The 27079-nt window shown below is 41.7% G+C and overlaps 1 protein-coding gene across 1 annotated transcript in view; it reads left to right on the top strand.

Annotated features, from left to right (window-relative positions):
- The window catches only part of DUSP16 (dual specificity phosphatase 16), a 49582-nt gene extending 28593 nt beyond the window's left edge, over positions 1–20989 (top strand). The window contains exons 3-6 of the mRNA XM_065422534.1: positions 3240–3403; positions 12438–12597; positions 14809–14932; positions 19810–20989. Of these exons, the coding sequence (XP_065278606.1) occupies positions 3240–3403; positions 12438–12597; positions 14809–14932; positions 19810–20989 (1628 nt within the window). The remainder of the gene's footprint in view (positions 1–3239; positions 3404–12437; positions 12598–14808; positions 14933–19809) is intronic.
- The last annotated feature ends 6090 nt before the right edge of the window (positions 20990–27079 follow it).

The following is a 27079-nucleotide window of genomic DNA, read 5'->3' as shown; positions in this document are numbered from 1 at the left end:
CTGGACTCTTCCTCTTTTAACTCCTCCCTCCAGGCTTGGCACTTCACACATGTAACAAGGTGGGGCTGATTTGGCCCACAGACTCTCCTTAACCCTTTCTTAGTTAGTGTGGCGTCTACGTACCCCATCACAGGCTATCATTGATGCCAGTGGGACAAGATCAGGCAGTGATGTACAATACAAGAATTAGGAAGACATTTAAAGGAACTGAAAGGTCTCTGTCATGAGACTGGGTGTAGGGAGAGTCAATTAACAGAATGTCAGTGGTATCTTGATACTCGGGGCGAGGGTGAGGGCATCTTCCTAACGGTGAGCTCTATTAGACTAGGGAATAGTATCCCAGAGGAGGTGTTTGGAAGCATCAGTTCCTGAATCATTTTAAAATGAGCCTGGACAAAGCTCTACAAAATCAACTGTAGCAAGCAATTTTATGCCAACAGGAGGTGATCTCTATGGCCCACTCTCTCTCCCCTCCCCCATCTCTAGCTGTTAGGATATTAGTCTTTTGCTGCTATGTACATGTAGAGATAAAACTGATCCAAAAAGTATTGGAAAAGACACTTTCACTCCTTCAGCTTTGTGATCTGTGCCTTTTTTTAAATTTATTTTTCTTCATTTTGTTCTACTTTCCTGTAATGAACGTAAGTCACTTTCCTGCTACCAACAGTCCTTGTGCTGAGTCAGACTTCAAAAAGCAAACAAGCTTTTCTGAGTGGGGGGCGGGGGGAAGAAATCTCAAATCATTAGTAACTGAAATAGAAGATGATAGATAGTTTGACTCTGTTTAATCTTCCTTCTCCTTTCAGATGGGCTGCTGGGACTCTGGCCCTGCAACATCTTAAATCAGTTCCATCTAAAAGTCTTGACCTGCTACATAAGTGACTAAATAGTAAAGGATCTCTTTTCATAAGAGGGAAAAGTTGAAGCAATATCTGGTAGACTTTAACAATTGTGTAAATTATTTGGAAAGGGCCTCAATTAATCCATAATGCATTGCTCAACATATTTATCAAAGGACAATTAATCTCTCTTCTCCAGAATGGAGATGATGTAGAGTAAAATATGAATTCTCTGGGATGGGAGCCTAACTAATAGGAACTCTTGAAAACACTGAAACCATGAATGCTATTCTTTTCTTCCCTGCACTCCAAGTGGATGACTGAATTATTTTCCTCGTCCACTCATGACCTGAACTTGCTGCTGGAAGCTAAGGGTGTGTATATACTGGCAAGTTTCTGTCTCTCACACAGACAGACACAGACACCTGCCTCTGTGTTCAACAGCACAAGCATTCCACATTAATGGTTTGCTTTGTGTCCTGGAGCAGATCAGCACAGCACACAATGGCTGTCAGAAACAGGGGAGGAGCGCATGTCTCCAGGGCAGCTGAGCTCAAAACAATGAGCCGAGCGGTCACTTGAGGCATTATGGGACAGCTCTGGAGGCCGATTACAGCAATCAAGTGTCTACACTGGCAATAGAGCGCTGGAGCCTCTGCGCAAATAGCCTTACGACTCTCATCAAGGTGTTTTTTGTTTCTGTTTTTTTGCAGCGCTGCAACAGAGGAGTTTCTGCGCACAAAGTGGCTTGGCAGTGTGGACACACGTCTGCAGTTTGAGCGCAAAAAGCTGCTTTACTGCGCAGAAACTTGCCAGTGCACACAAGCTCTAAGAGAATACCATCAATGAAACTCTTCTAATGTAAACCTCTCTTCAGCTGGGCTTGTTACCGGCAAGTCGTTTGGCATAAGGAATAATATTTTGGAGACTAATGTTTAGTGCTCAGTTATTGAAGACTGATTGAGATCTTTGGCTAATACTCTATTCCTAACATAACAAAAGGAGACTTCTCTCTCATCTTGATTTGTATCATACTTACTGTCTAACTTTGATATAGCATTGGCAAATAAACAGGTGTACTGAATAAGTGGCCGGGTACTTTTTAATGGTAATATGTAAATTGTTCATGAGGCGTGAGAGTAAAAAGCCCATGCTTTAGTTTAATTTGGTTTCCAGCATGCTAGCTAGCCAGATTTTGCTAGCACATGTTTGCCAACAACTATGTTGAAGCATGATTTTTAAACTCTGTAAGGCCAGTGCAGATGGAGCATATAGCATGGCTTTTTAACACTAACACAGTTCTCCTGCCCACACAGGAGAAAGGAATAGATCTTGAACTGCGCTTACATGTTTGTGGCTAACAGTCTTAACCTTGTCTGCACTAGCATTTATCTTCATATTTCCTGCCAGCAGAGCTACATGAATGGTGGGAATGCTAGTGTAGACAGGTCAGTGGTAACCACTGGGGTTTTAGTCCTAGTGTCGGTTAGAACTTCTTTGAGCAGACTTAAACAATACTGTGGTTAAAACACTAGCAGCCAGTCTACATATGTGATAATGCAATGAGGGGAAAACTTTAATAAAAATACTAGGGTAGCCATAATGTGCAGAGAAGCTAAAGCATTAACCAGAATGAATGAGGGACCACTTAGTCAAGATTCTTGTTACTTTTACTGACCATCTGCCAGGGGAATCCCAGAATCTAGATTTTTACTTTATTTAAAAAAAAAAAAAAGGAAGAGACTGAGAAGAAGTTTCTACTTGTTGCAGCTTTGAAATGTGAGGTCTACAGGGAGACTGGCTGAATTTTTTTGTTGGGGCACAAGGCTAGGATAATGGAAAAATTTTGCAGTCATTGTTCATTCAGCTAACAATGCATTTTAACACTTTTAAAAACCCTGTACCGATGACACATCCTTCTCCTTTCCATTGCTGTGACAGCGATTGCAGTGAATTATTAAAGCCTTGGCTCAAGGGGAAAGGGACAATGTCATTGCTAATTCTAGGTGATCGGATATCTTTTTGGGGGCTATTTTTTGTTGTCTCCATTCCACAAGTAAATGTTGAGAATTGACAGGTACCTCAAGTTTTTGAGGTAATGAAGAGAAGAAACATTTCAGGATTTTTAGATCTTTATATAATTGGTGGGGGGCATATGAGGCAAGACTCTGTGCTGGATTATATACTGGACTTGGCAGTCACAGCAGCTGTGGCAAAGACGCACATGCAGATTTATCAACTTGCTTCTAGGGTTTTCCAGCTGCATCCCATCACCGCCCCCCACCCCCAGATTATTTTTGTGTGTTGAGAATTGATATTGGGGTACACTAAAATACTTTTACATGGCTTTGACTTGCACTCTCCCGATTGAACTGAAACTCAGGTTTTTGCTTTTCTTAGGTGGGTTTGCTGAATTCTCCGGCTGCTTCCCTGGCCTCTGTGAAGGAAAATCTGTTCTAGTCCCTACTTGTATTTCTCAACCTTGCTTACCTGTCTCCAACATTGGTCCAACCAGAATCCTGCCTCATCTTTACCTTGGTTGCCAGCGAGATGTCCTCAACAAGGTGGGTACTTTGAAATTATTATTTACGGCCATGGATGTGTAGTTTTCAGGAGTGAAAAGAGTTGCTTATAAACAAAACAAAAAAATATACAGATCATGCTTTCTGAAATAATTGCATCTCAGTGTTTTGTGAGTGTGTTGTGATGTTACAGCAGTACAACTGCAAAACACCTTGAGTAAATGCAATTGACAGCCTTGTGTGGGCTTAACTTCAATCAGCTATGTGATACCTATTTCAGCAATCTACCAACCAACGGGAAATTAATCATCTGTCACTGCAGAAGTTGAACTAGCTTCATGTGTGGCTCCAACTAGTTCTTCTGGCAAACATACAAGTCATGAACACAAGTGTACTGATGGCAAGTACAGGACAAAAAAAATTGTGTTATTTCATGTATTTTCTATAAGCGCTAGGAAAAATCTGTTTGAAACACCTTCTAAAATATAAAGTCTTGGACAGTCCATTGGGCCTTTTAAATTCATCCGTACTATAGCACTGTAATCACGGTAAAACACTGATCACAAGTATAAATAAGTTTAATTAGATTGCTGTTCCTTGGCTGCTTTCCTAAAATCAGCAGTTCTGCAGTGTCTTTAAAATAGCCAATTACACCTTCTGTGGGGGAACTAAATGTTGTTCTTGCAGGGGGCCGGGCTCGTGATTTATCTAAAAGCTTCCTCAATATCTAATTTCTATTGCCCTATGTGCATACATAAACTATCTACATCCCTGGCTCATGCTTCAGCCCTCATGTCACCTCACCATGTAATAACTTTTTTTTTAATGTTGAAATGAAGGGGGGGGGGGAACCTTCCCTCTTTTTCTCAAAATTCCAGTTTATTCCCATTTGACAGCTGCTATTTACAAGGTGTTTAAATACTGAGCTGTGAGAACTATCTAAGACCCACAAAAGGGGTTTTTTCCCCTCTCCCTAACATGTTAGCTCTTCACCCAAGTAGGGAATGTCCAGTTTCGTATGCATGTAAAAACTTGTGTGTGAAGACATTTCTTGTTCCAGTCTTTACAGGCCTGTAATTCTATCACATTCAGATCCCTTTACCATAATTAGATTCTTTCCAGTTCCTTCTGTTTCTCTCTGCTTTCCAGTCTGTTTTTAATAAGGTATTGTTCATGGCTTTTTAGATCCATTATTTTAATGGAGTCCTTGCAGTACAGGCAATTTACTAGTTACTTTTTTCCACAGCACATAAAGCAGCCAATATGGAGGATAGTCCATGGCAATTATATTCACTTGAGATATTTCTTTTAAAACTTGCACATATTTTACTGTGCAACAAGCCAGCAGTTTAGACCTGACTTATTTTTGGTGGATGTCTGAGCAATTTATCATTTTTCTTAGCGTGTATATTCTTAGTGGCCCCAGGACAGTACAAATCAAAGATTTTCTTTTTTCCCTTGCCACAAACCCATAGAACTTCTCCAAGAGGCTTCATTTTCTGTTCTGATTATTTTAAATACACAATGGTCCCCAAGGAGGGTCATGTCCAGACATGACAACGTCCTGCTCAGCAGCCCCACCAGGTTCCTGATCAAGGTCCCTGCATTCAGGATGAGGGACAGAACTCTTGCTCTCATGTTATCCATCTGGTTCTGAGGTACTAGAGGCTTTGCTATTTGTTATGCCTATAGTGGCCCCTAGCCAGTGAATAATCCTGGAGGGGAAAAAAGAAGCTCTTCTCCACACTTACAATAAATTAATGCCTGTAAAGGGAGGAGAGTACTTGCACAGTTGTATGTGTAATCTTCAAGGACAAAGCTTGGGTTAACTTTGGTGAGAAATGGGTGTGGGGGAAGGGGAATGAATCATTTCAGAGTGGAGGGGTTGTCTGTGAGCCCTGGGTGTCTCTTTGGGTATGTCTACACTACAGGATTAATTCGAATTTAGGAAACCGATTTTATAAATTCGAATGTATTCGGCCACACTAGGCACCGTTAATTCAGTGGTGTGCGTCCAAGCTACCGTAGTAGCATCGATTTCCAGAGCGTTGCATTGTGGGTAGCCAATAACATCTAATTGCCAATAACATCGAATTGCGGCCACACTAACCTTAATTCGGATTAACAATACCGATTTTGACGCTACTCCTGTCGTCGAGGAGGAGTACAGAAATCGAATTAAAGGGCTCTTTAATTCAAATTAAATGGCTTCGTTGTGTGGACGGGTCAAGCATTAATTCGAATTAAAGCAGCTAAATCCGAATTAAAGTCATAGTGTAGACCAGGCCTTTGTTCAGCAGAAGCAGGGGAACATGCAATGAGAATTTCTGATCTTGATGTAAAGGTATGTGGCCGCTAGATTGATAAAAGTCCTTCAGTTGTCCATGACTAGAGCTAGAGTGGGACCCTAGAATTCCATCAAATCCTGCATTTCTTCATCTATCTGTTGAGGGAATTCAGGTCTATAATCACTATCCACTTTCCATTTCCTTTGGAGAGCCACATAAAAGGTAGAATAAAGTCTACAGAATCTCTCTCCCCCCCCCAGTTGGTTCTTCTGTCCTAGTCCTGGATAGATTATTAATTTCTTCATTTATCAGTTTGCTAGAAGTTCTGACAGAAACTAGGAACCTGTCTTTTGGGTTTCTTCTCAGTTCCAGGGCAAAGCTGCATCTTATGATCTCAGACCTATTTGTCCATCATACATTGTCCTTCCCCTCTGTCTCTGTCTCTCTCTCTGAACAAAAGGTGGAAGACTCCTATTGTGAGCTAGACATCTCTGATGGGGCTTACACTGCAGTAAGTAGGTAGTTTTAAGGGTATTGATGGCCCTCTGCTTATTGTCCTGGTGACTTGCCTCTTCTGGCAAGTCTGTACCAAGGCTTTCACCTTGAATATCTGTAGCCTTTTCTGCCTTGTCTATGTAGCTGAGAGAGCAAAAGGAAGATCTCTGCGTCTGGAATCCCATTGACACCTTCCTAGGTGATTTAGCAGCAGAAAGAGACTTTCCTTCTCTTTGGTGGGAGATGCCAACAGCCTTCTTCATTTAGCTTTCCTGAGAACCTCAGTTTTCTGGCAGTCTGCTAGTACCAACAGTGAGGGACATGTGAGGTACTACGTTCCAGTGAACAGGTTGGAAGAGGGCTCACAGTGATAAGAACCTCCAATGCTTGATTGCCTAGATCAAAGGGCCACTTTCACAGCCTTTCTCTAGCACCAGGATATGACTGTTGTGTGCTTCTAAGGAGAGCAATCTAGAAGAGACGGATCATTTTTAAAAAAATGTTCCAAAGGGATGAAAATGAGGACTCGCCGCTGGAAGGAAGGAAGGAAGGATGGGAACCAAACTTAGTGACAAGTGGTAGAAGAACTTTCGCTGAGGCAGCCGTTAGGATTGCATGCCCCTGACTGACAACTCGGCTTCTGTCTCTGCTGCTTCAGGTTACAAAACAAGGCCCTTACTAGGATGAGAAGATAGGCTTCTTGTTCACGTTTTTAAATTGTGGAAAGTGCAGTAAAATATGTGGGTAATTCTGCAGGGAAATCCCAAATTCTATAAAATTCACAGATCTCTATTGTCCTTGCTTTTGCCTTCTAAGTGCTCTCTGATCATCGATTGTCTGTGTTGTGAGCAATCCTACCCAGACCAACTGATCTCCACATCACTGAAACTGATCCAAAATATTCTGCAAAATGAATTATAAATCTGCCATAAGATTCAGCTGTGGCTATTGGAGCCTGTAGACGATTCAGTTTAGTTTATGGGGCTGGAGGAGTCTCTGACACATCATTTGGCAAGCTTGCTAAGTGTTGTCCTCTGCAGTCTTATGTGAGACTCCTGGGAGAAACTAAACATTTTATCCTGTTGCAGAAGTTTTTTGTACCTTGCAATCTGAAGTTACCAGTAATCCCCAACCTAGACCAATTAAAACAAAATTCACAACGTTTCTGATTCATATGTATAATTGGTAAATAGTATCACTTATGTAAAGGTAAGGCATGCAGAAATGTGTGGTTTCAATTTTTGTTAGTCATAAAAATTTGCAACTTCTTTACAAGTCCCAGGGATTCTTTACATGTTCACTTTATTGACTTTACAATTTTTTTTAAACAAATATTTGAAGAGAACACCTATTTCTATTTTAGGATTTTATATTGGATAGCTTTTTAGTATTTAAATAGGCACAAAGTTCAGAAATGCTTTTCGTGTACCCATTATGAATTTAGTACTTGAGGCCTGGCACTGGAAATATTTAGGCATTTATCTTTACTCCTATGAGTAGACCATCGAAATCAGTCAGACTGTGCATGCAAGCAAAGTTGGGTATAAACATTTGTAAAGTCAGGCTCTTATTAACCATTTATACTATTAACTTTCTGTATTTTTGGATAATGAAAATTGACTAGTCAGTTCCACTTTCTGGGTCTCAAAACATTTAAGACAAAGTTGAGTATTTGCAAAAATGTTACAAGGGAGTATTTAGATCCAAACACACTCTGTTTTTGTTAATCTTAAAATTTTGTGTAAGGCCACAACCTACATTTTGGGCATACGCTTACCTGACTCTGTCTCTTTCGAAGGATGGCATATAACGTACAAGTTTTTTATAGTCCGTGTTTTCAGGTGTAAGCAAGAGTTGCTCAGGCTCATGTATATTTCATAAGCACATTTTATATAAGTAACTGTAAAACCTTTTGCTTTGCTCCTTACAAAACTATTTTGTTTTTCTAGACCTGGCTTTTGTGTCCTGGAAAAATATGGCATTTTAGGGTAGTCATTAATTTTAAGATTAAACAAGTCACAAAATGTAAATAACTTGATAAAAGAGCATTTACCTCCTTTTCACATAGTTGTTAGTATTAGGATTTCTGGATCTTCCTCCCATCATAATTCATTTCTTCCTCTTGGGTGCCTTACAATGAAGTCACTGTTCTGGTTATTACATTATAGTCTGCAGCTCTGTGAATGATTGATATCCCAAACACAAGGAATCGTAACTTCTTTCTTTAGACCTAGTCCCAAAGATGACCATTAACTCTTACTCAAACACACACAGGCTTGGAATGCTCTGTTTTATGCCATCCTCTCCATTCCAATTTACATAATCAATTCCTCACCAAAAATCTTTAAGTTTGAGTTGAGGTTCGTAGAGTGAGTGGCCCACCAGCACCATATGAAAAAGCTAAGAAAGAAGCCATTCAACGCCCCATCTACATTCACTCATCAGTTCCCCTTCCACAGCTCGTATATCTCTTCCCTCATCCTGAACAAACCGTCTCAAACTCCAGCAATGGTTGTTGGCGATAAATTTGTTTTTTTTCCCCCCCCACCCCCCCGGTGTGGCTTTCATAAATTACATTGAGTGTGGTTCTGTGTGTGATTTTGTATGGGTGTGTGAAAGTAAGTGAGGTACACTGTCAAACTGCAAATGGCAGCAGCATTCCTGTAACATTTAGGAGAACTTACGTGAGTTGGTGATCTGTATTATTTTTAGTGATCTAAATTTGGTTCTGTGGGGTTTTTTTTTTTTTTTTTTTTTTTTTTTTTTTTTTTTTTTACAGTATTCATAACTGATTTCTACACTGTTGCACTGTGTTTATGGCCAGAGTTAAGGCTTTATGTTGGTTATTCAGGATGAGCTCGGAGATATATGAACTGTGCGTGGTTTTGCTTTTTTTTAGCATTTGCATTGATGGGAGTCAAGCAACCTTGACTCAAACGTAAAAATATCATGCCCACGCCCACCCCTGCCAGACCCCATTCCCAACCCATGCCACTTTCTGTGCACAGCTCAGATTAGCCCCTACATTCCTGCCATACTCAGATTTCAACATGTGTATCTCAATATGTGATAGCTGAATGGGTATAGTGGGGAGTGGGGGAGCATGTTGCAGAGTGGTGCTGTAGAAGATGTGTGGGAAGCAGGATTGGGGAGGAGGTTGCAGAGCCTATGTGTGATGGAGAGAAATTAGAATTGGGGCTTGATCTGTGATGGGGGTGGGGAGGAGAGAGACACTGTGCTGTGAATTGAACTCCTGTGGAGGTGTTGGTAGCAACTCCCTGGTTAGGGTAGCATTGAGCTTGGCACTCACATCAGGACTAAAATGCCTGTTGCATGTTGGAATGACTGAATTTACTTCCAGATTTGGCACAGTATCTCTTAAGAGGACAAATGACTTTTCTGTGTGTGTTTTAAGCAAACTATTTATTGCCTCTTGTGGAGGAAACATTTATAAATGCTCCCTGTTGGAAACATTGTGCTGTATTCCTCACATTTCTCTAGGTCCCTGGCTATACAAGATTCTCAAATATAGTAGTAAAGAGGGTTGTATGATCAATAGTTAAAGTGTGCAACTTGCCAAATATGTGTTTGTGTTCTGTTTAATCCCTAAGAAGTTATATCCTTATACTGTGCCAAAAAATACAAACACACACACACACACAAACCCACAAGTTTACTATTGCCAAACTGATTTCTTTTTTAAAAATAGAACTGGGTATGCAAACAGGAAAAGGGAGAAATGAATTTAATGGACAAAAGATCAAGTCTGCAGACATCTTAGGAGCCAGCTGTTTGGGAAGATACAGTAATGGAGGGGTGGGGGCACGAATTGCTGTAAACTGTATATTTTAAAAATATTTAAATTGCTAGACCAACATTTTTCTTACTGAGTGTGCTTACATGTAAATCGCAGCCTTAATGTGACAGCTGTATCAATTATTTTTAAACACATATAAAGTTGTGCAGCAATTAATTTCTCACACACACACACACACACTGCCTTTACTATTGCATTTTCCCAAACAGAGGACTATTAAGGAGGTGTATGCCTACACCTGAATTTCAGTAGAAGCTCGGTGCCTAATTCCCCTAGGGTCCTTTTGAAAATCCCAGCTGGAAGGGTTTGAATGTCCTTATAAGCATGCTGCTCATCACTGTTCTTTGGAGAATATTCACCCAGCAGCAGAGAGCTTTCACAAGTCCCGAAGCCCCACTTACAACTCCTGTTTTAGGCTGAATTTTACCCACGGAGTACAGCAAGCCAAAATGGGGGAAGACTTCCTCTTTAGCTCAAACTCTCTTGCACCTCTAATCTCCCGACAATTCTGTTGGAATAAGGTGAGCGCATCACACACATACTCTTTCCCTCTCTGACAACCCCTCCCCCCCCCCCACACACACACCTCTCCCCAAATCTGGTCACATGTGTCAGATGTCTTTGGTTTAGGGCCCAATCCAGTTGGTAGGCAGGCTCAGAGCATGCCTGGTTGGGCCCTGCAGGTGAGAGAGGTGGGGGATGGCCTACTTTGAAATCCCATGGGGTTTAGTCATGAGCTAGAGCACCAAGCAGCTCAGCAGCATCAGGATTTAGGCAGGTTTGCACAGGCCCACCAGCAGAAACTGAGGTGCATGGGGACTTTAAGTGCCTATAGGGTTAGGCAGCAGCTGAATGGGAGATTTGAGGATCTCAGTGCTGCCTAAATGTTGGACTTGGGTGCATAAGTCCCATTGTGGATCTGGCTGTGAGTGACTTGCCCAAGCTCACAAAAGAAGTCTGTGGCAGAGCCAGGAAGCTAGGATGAAAGCCCCGATTCTGACAGATGTTGGGAAAATGTATTCCAGATCAGGACCTTTAGCTCGTCACTAACCAGGGTAGACTGATTTATATGCAGAACCTACCTTCATACAACTCTCAGAAGCCAGGGATATCCTTGCCAATTGGGGAGGTGGTTAACTTATTATTTGGTGATGAAAGTGTTGGTTTTAGCAGGGATGTTTACACTTGCCATTATTAAGGCTAAGATTTTGTCATGGTTATTTTAGTTAGTCATGGACAGGTCACAGGCAATAAACAAAAATTCACTGAAGCCGTGACCTGTCTGTGACTTTTCCTGCTGCAGCTCCATGGTTTCTCCCGCCACCGGGGTGGTTGGGAGCTATGGGGTTCCCCCTCTGCCTGCGGCAGCTGGAAGCTGCAGAGCCCCCTCCTCCCCCACCACGGCGGCTGGAGCTGCAGGGTCACTATATTTCCCAAAGAGAAAACGGGACACCGCCAGCCACTCAATCAAGGTGTCCTCCTCCCCCTGCACGAGGCTGTTGCCTGTGGCTGGAACCCCGAGGAGGGCCCCCTCAGGAGTTTGTCACCTGTCGCTGGAAGCTTGCAGGGGGGCCCCTGTCACTGCAACCCTGTCAGGGCCCTGCTGGTTGACAGCTTCTGGGGCTGAAGCAGAAAATGTCAGATCTCTAGAAATCAGATTCCGTGACTTCCACACCTCCATGACATAAACATAGCCTTAGCCATTATACGTGCAAAAATGCAGAGAATATTGACTGCAACAACAACAAATTGGAATTGCTAATAAATTACATGCATTTTAGGGATCATTCTTCTATTGTATTAGCAGTATGGGAGCTATCAGATTCATTTCACACTTTTTTCATTGACCCCTCTTATGCCCTCACTGAGAGGGTAACTTTATTCTTTGACAGGTAACCCAGAACTACATATGTGGTAAGTAAGCCAGTTAATACTGGACATGTTGGGAGTGCCAGTTCTGTTGCCATCAAACAAACATATATTTTAACAAAAGTGGCAGCGAATTCCACCTCTCCTATTAACAATGCTTTACACTTTAGATTGGGGGGGGGGGTTCCCCTCTTCTTTTTTTGTAAGTCTCCCCTTATGAGTATGTAATCATTCCATCCATTTAAGTGTCTTGATCAGATCGTTTTTAGCAAGATAATCCAACACATAGAAGTTTTGCCAGAAGCTGAGAATGGGCGACAGGAGATGGATCACTTGATGATTGTCTGTTCTGCTCAATCCCTCTGAAGCACCTGGCATTGGCCACTGTCGGAAGACAGGATACTAGGCTAGATGGACCTTTGGTCTGACCCGGTATGGCAGTTCTTATGTCTAACATATAGTTAGAGTTATGCAAATTGGAATTCTGATCTAGCTTCCAGTTAAGTAACACTCCAAGTAGGCTCAGGATTACTTTTATATGCTTAATTTTTTTACCTGCCAGAGATAGGGCTGTGTTTTTTTCACTCTTGATCTTTATCTCTTATAGGAGCTGATGCAGCAGAATGCTATTGGTTATGTATTAAATGCAAGCAATACCTGTCCAAAGCCTGACTTTATCCCAGAGTCTCATTTCTTGAGAGTTCCTGTGAATGACAGCTTCTGCGAGAAAATTTTGCCTTGGTTAGACAAATCAGTTGATTTTATTGGTAAGAAGATGAGATATAATAGCTCTATGCTAATTATGCCATGTATTTTTTTTTAAAGCGTTTTTATCCATTTTAATTCTTTGATTTTTTTTTTTTTGCTAAGTGTCTCATTGTCTTTTATGATGCGAAAGTAAACAGAAGCACCTGATCTACCTTCCATATTGCAATTGTCATTTTATATACCACTCTTGTATCCCTACCCATACATCTAAACTCAGCAGTCCCAAACCATCAACTTCTGCTCCAACTCAGGTCTCTCTGTCTCTAATTATGTTCTTGCCTATCTGTGAACCCCTTTCATTGCTGCTCTACTTATTTTGAGATAGAAGAGTAGATCTGAACATGCTATTCAGGCACCATCAACTTTATTTAATAGCACAATAATATTTTCATTATTTTTGTTCCTTCTCGATGTATACTGACATTTTGCTTATTTTTAGCGGGGGTGAGGGGAAAGCAGTGCTACACACTGACTAGATGTTTTTGTGGAGTTGACACTGAAGACTTTCTCCTGAGTGGTTACAGTTACGTTGAAACGTTGTTGGGTTTTAAAGTACCCCTGTACCCCGATATAACGCTGTCCTCGGGAGCCAAAAAATCTTACCGCGTTATCGGTGAAACCGCGTTATATCGAACTTGCTTTGATCCACCGGAGTGCGCGCCCCCCCCCCCCCCCGGAGCACTGCTTTACCGCGTTATATCAGAATTCGTGTTATATGGGGTCACGTTATATCAGCGTAGAGGTGTAGTTCAATTGCATTTATCAGCATAAAAGGCAATGCCACATACAGGAACAAAATTACATGTATAAATATAAGTGTGCATGTGTGTTTTAAAATATATAAATATATGCAACCATTCTGCCATCAGAAAACGTTCATTAGCTGGTAATCTTTGGAATAAGTAATGCTGTACCCTACCTACATGGTCTCTCTGTTGGCTAGGAAACAGCCTGCCTCTCTACATCACACTAATAGTTAAGAAATCTGCTGACAATTTGTAGAGGGGATTTTTAAGGTCCTGGAAGCAGTAGGAGCATCAGCACATACCATAGCAGTGCCATAAAAAGGGAAGTAGAGTTAAGCGCCAATTGCAGAGTCCTGCTGAACACATATGTAGCATTACATAAATGTCATGTGTGAACAAAGAACTCTGCCATAAACTTTCTTAAAGGGACATAGGTGGGTCAAATTTGGCTTCAGATTTAGGATTTTTGTAAAAATAAGCTTATCCAAAAGCTAAGAAACGTAACCACAGATTTTCTGTACAATTGGACAGAAGGCTTTTAACAAATAAACAATTTTATAGTGACTTAGCAACAGCATTGTAAGGTTTTCATTCTCCAGCACAGATTAAAAGGACAGTTGACATTGACTTACCTTTTGCATATGTCTTAGCCTAGATCATAGAATTCCCCCCGGTCACGTACCATGTGATGTAACTAAAATTTTTAAATCATTGCTCTAAGTATGAGTTCAGTATAAATGTAAATTTTGGCTTCAGAAGAAATGGAAAAATAAAAGTTTTGAGCTCCTCTCTTTTTTCCCTTCTCTTGTATCATCTCCTCCCTGATCCAAAACAAAGGGGTGTGTGTGTGTGTGTGTGTGTGTGTGTGTGTGTGTGTGTGTGTGTGTGTAAATGTTACAGGTTTCCTTAAAAATCTGCATGAAGAGCTTGAACTTTCCAACACATTAATGATTAAGCTCCCATTGAGTTCATCGGGTGCAGGACAACAAAGCTACTGCTCCATCAGATTTTTTTTTTTTTTAAGGAGAGAGTATTGGGTTTAGAGCAAGAGGGAGGAAGCCAAGAGAGCTGCACTTTCAGGTCCTGCTCTCAGCTTTGACACTGACCCACCACGTGAACTTAGTCAAATCATTTAATTTGTGTTGCATTTTATTCATATATAAAATGGGAACAGATCCCTCCCACTGAGTCCTTGTCAGGATTATTATTTAGTGTATCGTGAGATGGTTTCTGTAATGCTGTAAGTATACAGTAATATTCTTAATACAAGAACAGATCAACAGGGGTACATGAATGAAAGAGAATGTATCAGTCATAACACTGATTTCTGCTTGACGCTTCCATGGGATCTGTAATAAAGAGTGAACTTTAAAGTTCTATCATTTTAACAGGGAGCTTTTAAATATTTCATCACCCTGTGCCGTTGACAGTGACACTTCTTGAATTTTTCTTTTTGTTGTACAGAGAAAGCAAAAGCCTCAAATGGGCGAGTTTTAGTGCACTGTTTAGCAGGGATCTCCCGCTCTGCCACAATTGCAATTGCATACATCATGAAGAGAATGGATATGTCCCTTGATGAAGCCTACAGGTAAGGGTAGACTTTTCCTTTTAAATGAGCTTTTGTGCTTGTCAGCTTGAAACTTATTAACATTATTTCATCATGTACTCTTTCCTCTTCATCCAAGAATGCCTGAAGTTACTCTTGCTTTAAGTATGGACTTCCTGCAGACTCACCTGCCGTTGTTTTGTAGGAAGTAAAAACCTAACATTGATGTGGACACAGCAGCAAAATGAGGACAGACACATGCATGGAATGAAGCAGCAGGCTGCAACTTTTATTAAATTTTAATACAGGAGGGGCACTACCCACCCATCATCCATACTCTCCTATACCAGGCATTTAATTGGTTCCAGTGTGGGGGTTACAGGGCTTCTTACCATATAACCCATAACGTGGGGTGGCTTTCTTCAGCCGACCCCTCCTACCCCCTGCTCTGAGTCCTAGCCTCCCTACCCCCCCTACAAGGGGGACAGAGGCTGCAGCAGGCTAGGGACCTCCGTCCGCGAGGGCCACAAGGTCTGACCTATCACATGAGCCCAAGGCCCACCACCAAAATTCCAGGTATTTTACTTGTGGGAACCATTCATTTTATTCTCTTAACTGCACTGGAAATGGGCCTCAAGTTGCAACAAATAAACTCTACCTCGGTTAGGTACTAAGCATATTGCTATTTAACCCACTGTGGCTTGAAGGTGCCACAAAGAAGGCAAAAAATTCCCTGGTCCTCTGCCAGCTCGTCCATGAGAGAGAAAATTCCTTCCTGATCGCCTAGACCCTATTTAGTCTATCAGCATCTGTCAGACCAGGTTCCCATTTCTACTTCGGGTGGGTAGGGTGAGCTGCTGAAATGGAGCCAAAAGAGGCTCCACGTGGCCCCTGTGCTGAGCTAAATCCTGAGAGCTGGGGATGGTGGCCAATCAGCACCTTTCTCCCCCAGCTGGCTAATGGGTGCCAGAGACCCCAGGAGGAGAAGCTACCTATTGTCCCTTCAAGGGGGAGGGATAGCTCGGTGGTTTGAGCATTGGCCTGCTAAACCCAGGGTTGTGAGTTCAATCCTTGAGGGGCCACTTAGGAATCTGAGGCAAAATCAGTACTTGGTCCTGCTAGTGAAGGCAGGGGGCTGGACCTGATGACCTTTCAGGTCCCTTCCAGTTCTATGAGATAGGTATATCTCCATATATTTGGTGAGTGTCTCCCTCTCTTGCTACTGGGACTGTCCCCCTTTCACCACTGGCCCCATCAAGTTCCCCCACCCATTCATATGGGTGTGTGGCAGTTAGCTCCCAACTGCAGAATATAGTCTTGGCCTCTGCTCTGTAGGTAAGGGGTAGAATGTTAAATAATAGTAATAGCTAGGAAGAAATAGAATACACAGATGAGACCACCTATAGGCCACCATCTAGTAGTCTGTGCCAATATAAGCCACAAAGAGAGAGGAGAGAAACCAGAATAGCAAATGTTGTTTATATAGTGTGTGCACTTTTTAAAATGCTAGATTGAATCTAATGATTTACCGGTGGTATTGGATGATGATCACAAATGGTTGTAGTGAAGGTCTTCTAGGAATTAAGTAAACTGAAAGATGAATCATTTGTTGCCATTGAAGTCCGTCAGTGATCATTCTGAAAATCTTTTGAAGTGACCGTTTTTTGGGCAGCCAAGGATTTTGTACAAGAATTGAGCTCTGTTTCACATGAGTCGGCAAGTTTGGAATCTAGTTTGACTGTGAATGCTTTGGGAAGGTTGAACACAGGCTTGTTACCACCATTTTTGTACTTCATTTGACAAACATTTTGTTGTTCTCAATGCCGCGGAAAGCCAACCTGGCTTTCTTTTTGTGCGCTTCTGAGTACGTGGTTATCTGTAATGTGCACTGTAAGCTCCCAAGAATATAATTTTGAACAGCTGCTGCTGAGCTGGTAAACATACCTTGCAAATTACTACAGGTGTCGCTGTGATGGGAAGAAAGGTATTTGAAAATCTGCCTGTGAGTAACTTCTATTTGAGTGGCAGAATTTCTTCTGGATCTAACCAATATTTCATTAGAGGGGGGATAGAAACTCTAGTTTTTAAAGGCTGCTCTTTACAGAATGTGGGAGATGTATCATGCAAGATCTGAACACTGCACCTCCTCAGAACTAGTTAGGAACCTACTAATGCAAAGGAACTTCCATTAGATATGGTGAAAGTGGCGCAAATATGGGATGCTGATGAACAAACTAGGAATTAGACAGGACATAGACAAAAAATACATGGTTTATGTGCAGTGATTACCTGTTTCACAAGGCAGACTGAGATTCTGTTACAATCACTTTAGGTTGGCAACATTGGGAGAAATGAAACTGGAGCTGTATGCATGACAGAAGTCTAACACCTTTTCTAATGAGATTTCTCATTGGCTATAAGCACTCGCAGTCAATTGAAGGAGTGTTTTCTCCAAACTTTTGCAATGAATTCTCGCATGTCCGTGTCAATCAAGTCCACAACTTCTGTGCAAACTTGTGGTAAAGGACTTTTTTTTTTTTTTTTTTTTTTTTTTTTTTTTTTAAAGCAGTTGTTTAGCGTTGTTTTGGTGCAAAGCTTTTAAAAATGAAAATCTACAAAGGTCATATTTCATTTTCTGAATTAGTGAAAGGTAGAAGATAAACAACTATAAAATAACTTGTCTGAAACCTTAGATTTACATTTGTTACAAGTAAAATCCAAGTGAAGGATCAAAGTATTTTCTCTAGTTTATTTTGTACATCTGACTACCGTATAAGGAGAAACATCAAAAATGACTAAAAATCAATCCATTTTGTTTGATTAAAGAAACAATTAACATGCTTGTAAAATCCCAAATTGGCATGTTGTCTTGTATGTTTGCAGAACTACTACATTTTCCTTATAGTGTCCCTTTAAAAACAGCTTTGGGGGCCTCTAGCAGCACACAGGGCAGAAGTGCCAACATGATGGAAAGAAACTACTGGGTTAATCCAACCAGGGCAACCAGCAGAGAGGAAAACAATTAGAACAAAGATGGTATGAAATCAATGACTGAAATGACACATTAGAATGAAGTTCCTTGCTCAGGAGATTCTGAGCTGGAGAATTGTCTGCAGGATGTACCATTTCTCCCAGCTGCCAGAGAATAATGTGGATGCATGTGTGAGAGTGGTAGTGTCAGCTGCCATTTTATGCTCGTTGTCTGATCTTCCAATTCAAATTATTATTATTTATTTTGCCACTAATCACAGGATTAGCACCGAAAGGGTTCGCATACATTGTAATCAAAAAGTTCCAGGTCCTCTCCATGACTGGTAGCGGTGGCTACTGCAAAACAGACCAAACAAAAAAAGGAATCTTTTGTGTTTTTGTAGTTCTTTATTTCATGGTCCTATAACTTAGTTATATGGATTTTTCTGTTTTAGTCTGCCTGGAACAGTTTCTTGTGGAGACTTTTTTGTGTTTAGCTTTTTTAATATCGTAGTATATTTTGAGTGTTTTACTTTTCCACATGTGCATGTGTGTAAGAGAAAATGACTTTCCTCTAGAGTTCACTAGTTCTTGATGGTTTTTGCTCCTCTTTTAATACTCTTCCTCACCCCATTTCCTAGATTTCCAGATTTTTGCCTTTCCCTGGTGGGTTTTTATATTTTCTCCTCCCACCCAAATACATGATCACAGGGACAGATGCATTTGCTGCCACTCCCACTTATACTGGCTGTTTGTGATTGCTCCTGCCATTTTGTTACTTGTGTAATTCCAGGAATGAAAACACAAGTGGGGTTGGACTCCTGTATTGGCACGTACATTGACAATGGTAACTTCTTAGAGCCTGTAAAGAACAGGTAGTATTCATGGGCTACAATGCAAATCAAACAAGTTGTCAAGAAGTAACTGTATATAACTTCAGAGGAAGTGTTTGCCAAAACTTCAGTATTGAACCTCTGTTTACTTTTGGAGTCTAATTTAGCAAATGAACTTTCTTAACTTTATATATTTTAAGTTCATCCGGTTCAATACTGGATGCTTAAATTTAAGCATGTACATAAATTCCATTGATTCCAATAGGATGTAAGGCGTTGTTTCAGTGCTTTACTGAACAGGCACGAAGTAAATTTTTACAAAATTGCCAGCCAAGGAACTGGGGGGGCGGGAGGGGGAATCTATTTCTGAAAAATTCTGAAATGTTGACATAGCCCAACTGTGTTGCATTTTTATATTTAATTAATCAAATGATATAAAAGTCAATTAATTTTCAGTTGGCTGAAGATAGAAAGACTGATGCATCATAGAAGCCAGTGGTCCTTGTTGCACAAATTAGGCCCAAGATATTGCAGAACAGGCTGACCCTGCCTACACGAAGATAAAAACAGGATAGAGAGAAGGTCAGAAAATGCTAATATTAGCAAGATAAACTAATTTAAAATAATGAGAGAGAGTTAAAGGTGATCTACGAGGAAGAGGGGGGAAAGAATGAAGAACTCTTTTCTTTAATGTATGAAGAAGGTCTGAGAGGCTCTTAAAAAAAATCCAGCAAAACAGGTTATCCAGAACCAGAGAATCTGAAGTAAAAACTTGCACAGAATAACCCCAAACCCCTGTTAGGTTTTCTTTATATATAGTGAGGAAGCAAAAATAAAGGCACCTTTTTCCCCCTCTTCTTTAAGAAGAGCTGTGTAAACTGTAAAAAGGAGAGAGAATATGTTGGGTTGTCTAGTTGCTTACGTTTGAGTCGTTCAATTCATTGCTCTCCCTGCCTTTCCCATGCATCCATTAGTGGTGCTTCTTTGAACCTGACTCCAAATATCTTAACAAGAATCAAGACACCCCAAGGACTGTAAGCCTCGTACTCCGAGTGGGAATATTATTCACATTTTAAACAGTAGGGTTTTTAAATAATTCTTGCATTTTCTCTTTAGATTTGTGAAAGAAAAAAGGGCAACAATTTCTCCCAACTTCAATTTCCTGGGCCAGCTTCTGGATTTTGAGAAGAAGATTAAGAACCAGACTGGGCAGCCTGGACCAATTAGCAAGCTGAAACGTTTGCATTTGGAAAAAAGCAGTGAGCATGGACTGGTCCCTGAAAGTGGACAGAGCAGTGGCCTCTCCACTAATCAGCTTGGCACTAACTCTACCTCCGAGCCTGTGGAGCAGAAGCCAATGGACTCTGGAAGTCTGCCATGCTCGCACTTGCCAGCATTAGAGGATAGCCCGCTGGTACAGGGCATAAATGGACTCCATGTGTCCTCTGACAAGGTAGAAGATAGCAACAGACTGAAGCGCTCATTTTCTTTGGATATCAAATCCGTATCCTACTCAGCAAGCAGCAGCTGTGTGACTGCATCGGTGCAGGGGTTTGCAGCATCCGAGGACACTTTAAAGCAGTTGAATGTTTGTAGTATTCTAGATGGCGGCAACAAGCTGTGTCAGTTCTCCCCTGTCCAGGAAGTTTCAGAACAGACGCCAGAGACCAGCCCCGATAAAGAGGAGGCAAATCCTCCTGAGAAACCTCAAAACGCCTGGCAGCTGGACAGCCAGAGCAAGCGGCAGCACATGGGGAGAACCGGCAGCGGCAGCACAATTCAAAGGTCACTGTTGTACCCGCTGCATCGGAGTGGGAGCATGGAAGACAACTACAGAACAAACTTCCTGTTTGGTCTTTCCACCAGTCAGCAACATGTGGGAAAGTCTGCTGCTGGGCTGGGCCTCAAAGGCTGGCACTCTGACATTTTAGCTCCTCAGACATCCACCACATCCCTTACCAACAGCTGGTATTTTGCTACGGAATCCTCACACTTCTACTCTGCTTCTGCAATCTACGGGAGCAGCGCCACTTACTCTGCTTACAGCTGCAGCCAGTTGCCCACTGGCTGTGACCAGGCCGGCGCTGTGCGCAGGAGGCAGAAGCAGAGTGACAGAGGTGATTCAAGGCGCAGCTGGCACGAGGAAAGCTCCTTTGAAAAGCAGTTTAAGCGAAGAAGCTGCCAGATGGAATTTGGGGAGAGCATCATGTCAGAAAACAGATCCCGAGAGGAACTGGGGAAAGTGGGCAGCCAGTCTAGCTTTTCGGGCAGCATGGAAATCATTGAGGTATCCTGAGAAATGGCAGACAATTGTGACACTGTAGCTGGCTTATTTTTCCCGTTGTTTAAAACAATTCCCTGTAAATCTGAAATTATTTTAAAAACTGGGGCTTCAGTGTGAAGGCAATGAATAGATTTAAACCAGACATGACAAACTAATATGTGCATGGGGGAGAGCCGTTGTATTTTTGTTTTTTCTCCCCCTCCCACTTAAGGTGGAAGGCCAGATGTTTCAGAAGTTTTCCCTAACAGATGAAGCAATTATATGTGACAAATTGCACATCCTTTAAACGAAGCTTTCTTAGTGACTGACAGGCCATCTCCCTGGTTCCACTGACACACATTACTAAAAATCACAAAAACGAATTCTAGCGCCCCTCTTCAAATCCTCCCTTCCCCCCGAAATCAACAGTGCACCTTAGCCCTGAGACTGAGCCGACTTCTGGAGAGAGATCCTTTTCCTTAAGGACAGAGACTAGTTATGAATCCAAACAAGTGGCGACTGATCACAGCAGGGCTAAGCTAAAAACAAAGCTCAGACAATGTAAATATTGATGTAACTATCATTCTAATGGACAGGTTTGAGGTGACTTGCCAGAAAGCTGCTTTAGAGCAAAATCATACCTCAAAAAATAAATAAAGCTTTCATGGCTACCCACTCTCTGGTAGTCAGTTTGCAAGCAGTGTGAATAGATGACTGGCCACACAGTGAGACTGATTAAAGCTGCCTACGCACAAGTTCCTCAGTTGGCTTAGAGACCAGTGGTAAAATTTAATCTTCTCAAATGTGCTCACTCCCCAGTTCATTTAAACACAAAACCAGACAGGGTTTTTTAGTGTGTGATTATGAAGTTGGCTTTTGAGGTGTGGATCTGTCACCTCTAAACCTGATACTAAAGGAAGAACTGAATGCTGGTAGCATGAATGGTGGATAATATTTAGGGCTACGTGCAAGAGATAAGTGGCTGGGTGCAAGTAGCACCATCCCTTTGTCTACTGAAAATTAATTGGTGAGGAGAGAGCAGATTTTTTTTTTTTTTTTTTTTTTAAAGAAAATTGGTAGGAGCCTTGGATTTGTCCTCTAGAAATGTAGTAGGCTTAGTAGTAGGCTTAGTCTCTACTTCCCACCTTTAAAAAAAATAAATAAAATAAATAAAAGTAATTGTTTCCACATCCTTGCCCAAATCTTGAGGATTCGCACATACCTAGGCATGTACACATCCCTTCTTTAATCCTCAAACTTTGTCAGACCCACTAACTTCAGATGAGAAGTGGAGCAGCCTGTTAAGATCAAGGCTCAATCATTTAAGAGGGACAGAAGGGGTTCCACATTATTATCCTTCATGGGTTGGGGGTAGACGATGGCATTTAAAGAAATAAGATTTAAAAAGAAAAATCAAGACCAAGTGCTGGAGATAAAAGAATTTCCCATGACATGTTATAAGCTAACCTGAGAATCTGACCATTGAAGTTCTGTCTCTATCCCCACTGTAGGGCTTCTATGCTAATACAACATAGTTTTGCTGATGGCAAGAGTTGTAAATCCTGCCACTGCTGGATTTGTTGTTATTGCTGGCCAGTACCTGTTTCAGAGCCTTAACTACCTATTGGAGATTCCTGCTAGGGAATCTTGTCATTTCCTTGCTGCCAGAGGAGACAGGGATAGGGCTTGTTCATTTATTTTATTTTTATTTATTCTGAGAGGGAGAGAACCAGCTGCTTTCTCTCTCCAGCCTGATATTCTTGTGGTACTCTGGCTGCCACTTCCCCAGGCCACTTTATATGCCTTGTTAGAGGATTATGGTATTAAAACAACAAATGATACGCAGGGGTCTAACATGCTTCGTCGTTCAGTCCAGGGTTGTGACAAAGATCACAATGTGAAAATTCTCAGATCCCTACAGTGGCCTGCAGTAGGTGTAGGGGAGGGGGAGACGTGTAGGACCCACTGTTTGTACAGTTTCAGTGCAGGCAGCTGAAAATATAAAATACTTTTAAATGATTAACTGCTTTTTAAAGCAGTTGGCTGAGGTTTTGTCAGTTAAGATCTGGTAGTCACTGAAGCCCTAGTTCAAGTCAGCAGCTTGTTTTTGTTCTTTAAGAGTAGCTAGTTGGTGACTCAAATCTCAGGTTTTACTATATTGAGAAATGGACAGGATTGTCTTTGTTTTGTTTGTGGCTAGGATGTGACTTAAATGTCCTATGATGGACTTGTTTTAAACTAGCACTGAGAGAAAGCTACAGAGTTGATTAACTTGATCCTAAAGAGTGCAAGACACACAGACTGCAACTGGAATGGTTGAATCCATAGACTGTGTTTGTTATGTGTGTATGAAATGCAGGAAGGGAGGGTAGTTTGGGCAAGCATGTAGGTTGATACCACATTGTAAAGCATATCAGGTTTTGGCTAATCACTACCCATACTGCCACTTGTTTTATATAGCAAGTGAAAGTGATGTTCAGCCTATAAACACACAATGTGTGTAATATACAGGATACATGTGATCCATTTATGAGATCTCATGTAAACCAGATTTCAGTTACAACCACTTTAAGTAACAGTTGAAATCAAATACTTCACAAGAAGGGGGTTTGGAAAGTATTTTAAAGACATCCCTGCCAGCAGAAACAAAGCTGAGATCTTCCAGGCTTCTGCTAGGAGACTTTTTTTTTTAAACCCTCTTTCTTGGCAACTGAAATCTGGTCTCATTGCAATTCCTCATAATTCCAAACATCCTCGAATCAACAGTTAAGTGATGGCTGCAGGATCAGCAGTCTACGGGATTGGGCTGTTGAGCACACCACCATGGGAGAAAGAAGCCTTGGAACCTGTCTAGTAGTGGTATCTCCTTATCTCATTTCTGTACTCGTATCCTGTACCTGAGAGATGCTAGAAAATGGGTTTAAGAAGTTTGGAAAGTGAGATGGAGGCTGGTGGGAGAAGTGTGTAAATGTTTAATCTGAATATAATGTTCTTTGGTGTATGGCAAGCTGTTTAAATGGTTCAAAGATGAGTTTCTCATCTTGATGTGTCATGAGCATTACTTGTATGTTATGATGAAATAAAATCAGAAGTGGTACCTGTTTCTATAGAATGGCTGTGAGACTTTTTGCAGTCAGCTGCAGAGCATGCACCTACCTGTCTGCATACAACACAGTTCCAAGCAACCAGGAGGCTGGATCTTTCCCAACGGCTGCTTCTGGTCATCTACTTATTAATTACAGAATGGGTAGCTTTGTTGAAGTGGAGGCGAACAAATGTTGAACTTTAACTGAGCTTAGTCACACCTAGCAGTCGGTAGTGATTCTACATCTTCAATAATCATTTGGTGTTCTTGCCTGTTACCGCACACCCTCTTCCCATTAGAACAGCAACAGCTGTTGTATCCTTGTGTTAACCTTTTAAACTGTCTATTATTGTTAAACACACATGCCCGGTGGTACTTGCTTTACAAGGCAATAATCCAGTTTCCCAAGTGGATATACTGAGGCTTTGTAGAACAGCTGTGCTACTGGTCTTGCAGCAACTATTTCACTGTTTAAATTACCTAGGGGCCGGGGGAGTGCCTCATGTGCTATGCTCTCGTGCTGCCCTTCCCCTAGTTTGTTTAGCATGACGGATAACTGCTTTGACTGATGCTGCATGTGCAGGTGTGCGCACACAGTGCCGCCTTGCTGCTGAGGGGGAGTGACACATGAGGGGACGGTGGACTTGCCAGCCTGGCCTCACCTTTGAGACTAAGTGGTAGCAGTTATACAGTAAGTGTGCTGCTTTCTTTTCTGGGAAAAAGCGTGTAAGCTCTTACAGTACTGAACTGAGGATGAGATGAGGCTGTTTCTTTGGCTGAGATGTCAATCTACCAGCTGGTCAAGGCATTGGTGCTGCTGCACCCCCTGTCTTGAAGTAGTTTCCATTATATACAGGGTTTACAGTTTGGTTCAATGGCTCTCAGCACCCCTGAGTCAAGGGTGATACCACCGGAGGCTATAATGACTCCTACAAACCCTTGCTTGCCAGCTTATTAAAATCATTCCTAACTATCCACCCAAAATTCAGCAGTGTCTTGTAAACGGAACTTTTTTTTAAAAAAAAAAAATATTAAAAGGGAAAGGGTAAAGTTTCTGTATTTCCCCTTTCCTAGGAGGTAATAGCACCATGTAACTAGAAATCTTATTTTGTGCTGGCTTTCTGAAAACAAACTGCCAGTGCTAAATAAATGCTTGAATCCAATACAGGAAAAAAAATAGGGCAAGAGCGACATCTCATCTAAACTGCTTCATGTTCTTATATGAAGAAAAATGCACATTTTGAAAACCACCTTGCAGTGTCTGCTCTCACTCGACTTCTCTGCCCCCAGCAAGTCGAGTTCTGATTTAAATAGAACAACATTTTGCACTCGAGTTCTCCTTGAGAAATAGACCTTAAAAGGAACAAGAGTAGTTTCAAAATGAGTCTGCTTATCTTCCAATTGTTCCTCACACCCACTCTGCATACACCACCCAGCCTTTGCATGATTTACTGTACTCCTCTCCCCCCACCCACCCTCCTGTGCTCCATGCTGGTGCTATCAGAGCACTGCAACAAGAGACCCCAAGCCCTCTCTGGCAGAAGGGAAGGAGATGAAATACAGTTGGACTCACCAAAACTTCATCAGCTGCATCAGCAGCTTGCATGTTGCCACAAGCCAGTTCTAATTACATTCTCAAATCTGCCTCCTACTATTTCAGGGGTCTGGTAGCCTACTGATTAAATGCACTGCCTTTTCACCGGTGGAACCTCTGTCTACACAGCAAAGAAAAACACGGGGCTGTTTCATTGCTGTGTAGGTTTCCAGGCTCAGGCTACAGCCCAAGCTGTGAGACCCTCAGACCTCTCAGGGCTCTGGAGTCCAGGCTCCAGTCCGAGCCTGGAAGTCTACACAGCACTGAAATAGTCCTGCAGCCCAAGCCCTGGTTGTCTAGTTGCTGCGTAGACATGTCTTTAGCTTCATCTCAAGGCCAAGTTTCGGACCTGGGTTGTTCAGTCCAGATTCTAGTGGACAACTTGGTCTACTTTTCCAATCATAAAACAAGAGAACTCCATAATGCAGAAAAAGGCAATGTTGTGCTGCTGAGTGTAAGGCACTTAACAAATTTGAAATGCTTTACTTTATTGGTATTAAGAGAGCAGTAAGTAACATTTCTATAGAGACATTTTTCCAGATTGTTCAAGCTTCCCAAAGTGTGCGTGCAGAGTGTTCATCTGTCAAAACTGTAACTTGCTGTAAGTAGTGAAGGGCTGTGGGACAATCTGCTGCTAGTTATGAACACAGCAACCACACAACCTGATTTGATCGGTGCTTGTTCTGTTTATGAAAAATCACCAAGGAGTGGTGGTTTCAAAAGCACTCCGTGTTGGCCTAACTCTACGGCCACTGTCTTCAGTAGGAGCAGTTAGACCATGGCTGAACAGTTCTGAAAATCGGAGTTCTTGCTAGGAGCTCCTGACTGACTCTCACATTAAAGCTGAGCAAAAACTCCCTTGCATTTGTTTTTAACCTTTAACTTCCTCCTGAGGTAGAAAATATCCCATTGTTGTAATACTGTGATGATCATACTAAACACCCTTCCCACAACACAATTTGTTTTGAAGCCCAAAAGAATTCTGCTCATAATTATCCTTATTGGACAACTGAGTTCCTGGCAAACTACCCCTCTAGAGTATTACTTGAAGTTCAACTGGAATTCAGGTCTTCCAGGTGGAATTGTCATATGTAAGACTTATTAGAGTTTCTAGAAACAAATCTTCCATTACAGTTTATACCACCAGACTATTAAGGACAGCTGTTTATAAACAGAAAAGAAAAGGGGGGCTATTTCTAGCATTCAGCAGTTCCACCCTTTCCCATAAAGTGCTGCCTTTTTAAAAAGCTGGAGTGTAATTAGGCTTATCAACTGCTGCAAAAGAGACAAAGATTATAGAGTTGTCCTATTAGAGGGAGGTGCTGACAATTAGTCATTTACATTATATTTTTAGCTTATGGGAAATTTTTGAACATGTAATTCCACCTACTGTTTGGGAACTGGCAGAGGTAAAGCTCTGACTATGGTACTACAGATTATGGCA

Source organism: Emys orbicularis, chromosome 1 (genome assembly GCF_028017835.1).
Source record: "Emys orbicularis isolate rEmyOrb1 chromosome 1, rEmyOrb1.hap1, whole genome shotgun sequence".
Taxonomy (NCBI): Eukaryota; Metazoa; Chordata; order Testudines; family Emydidae; genus Emys; species Emys orbicularis.
Note: the sequence above shows the minus strand (reverse complement) of the source record. Positions and strands in the feature narration are given on the sequence as shown.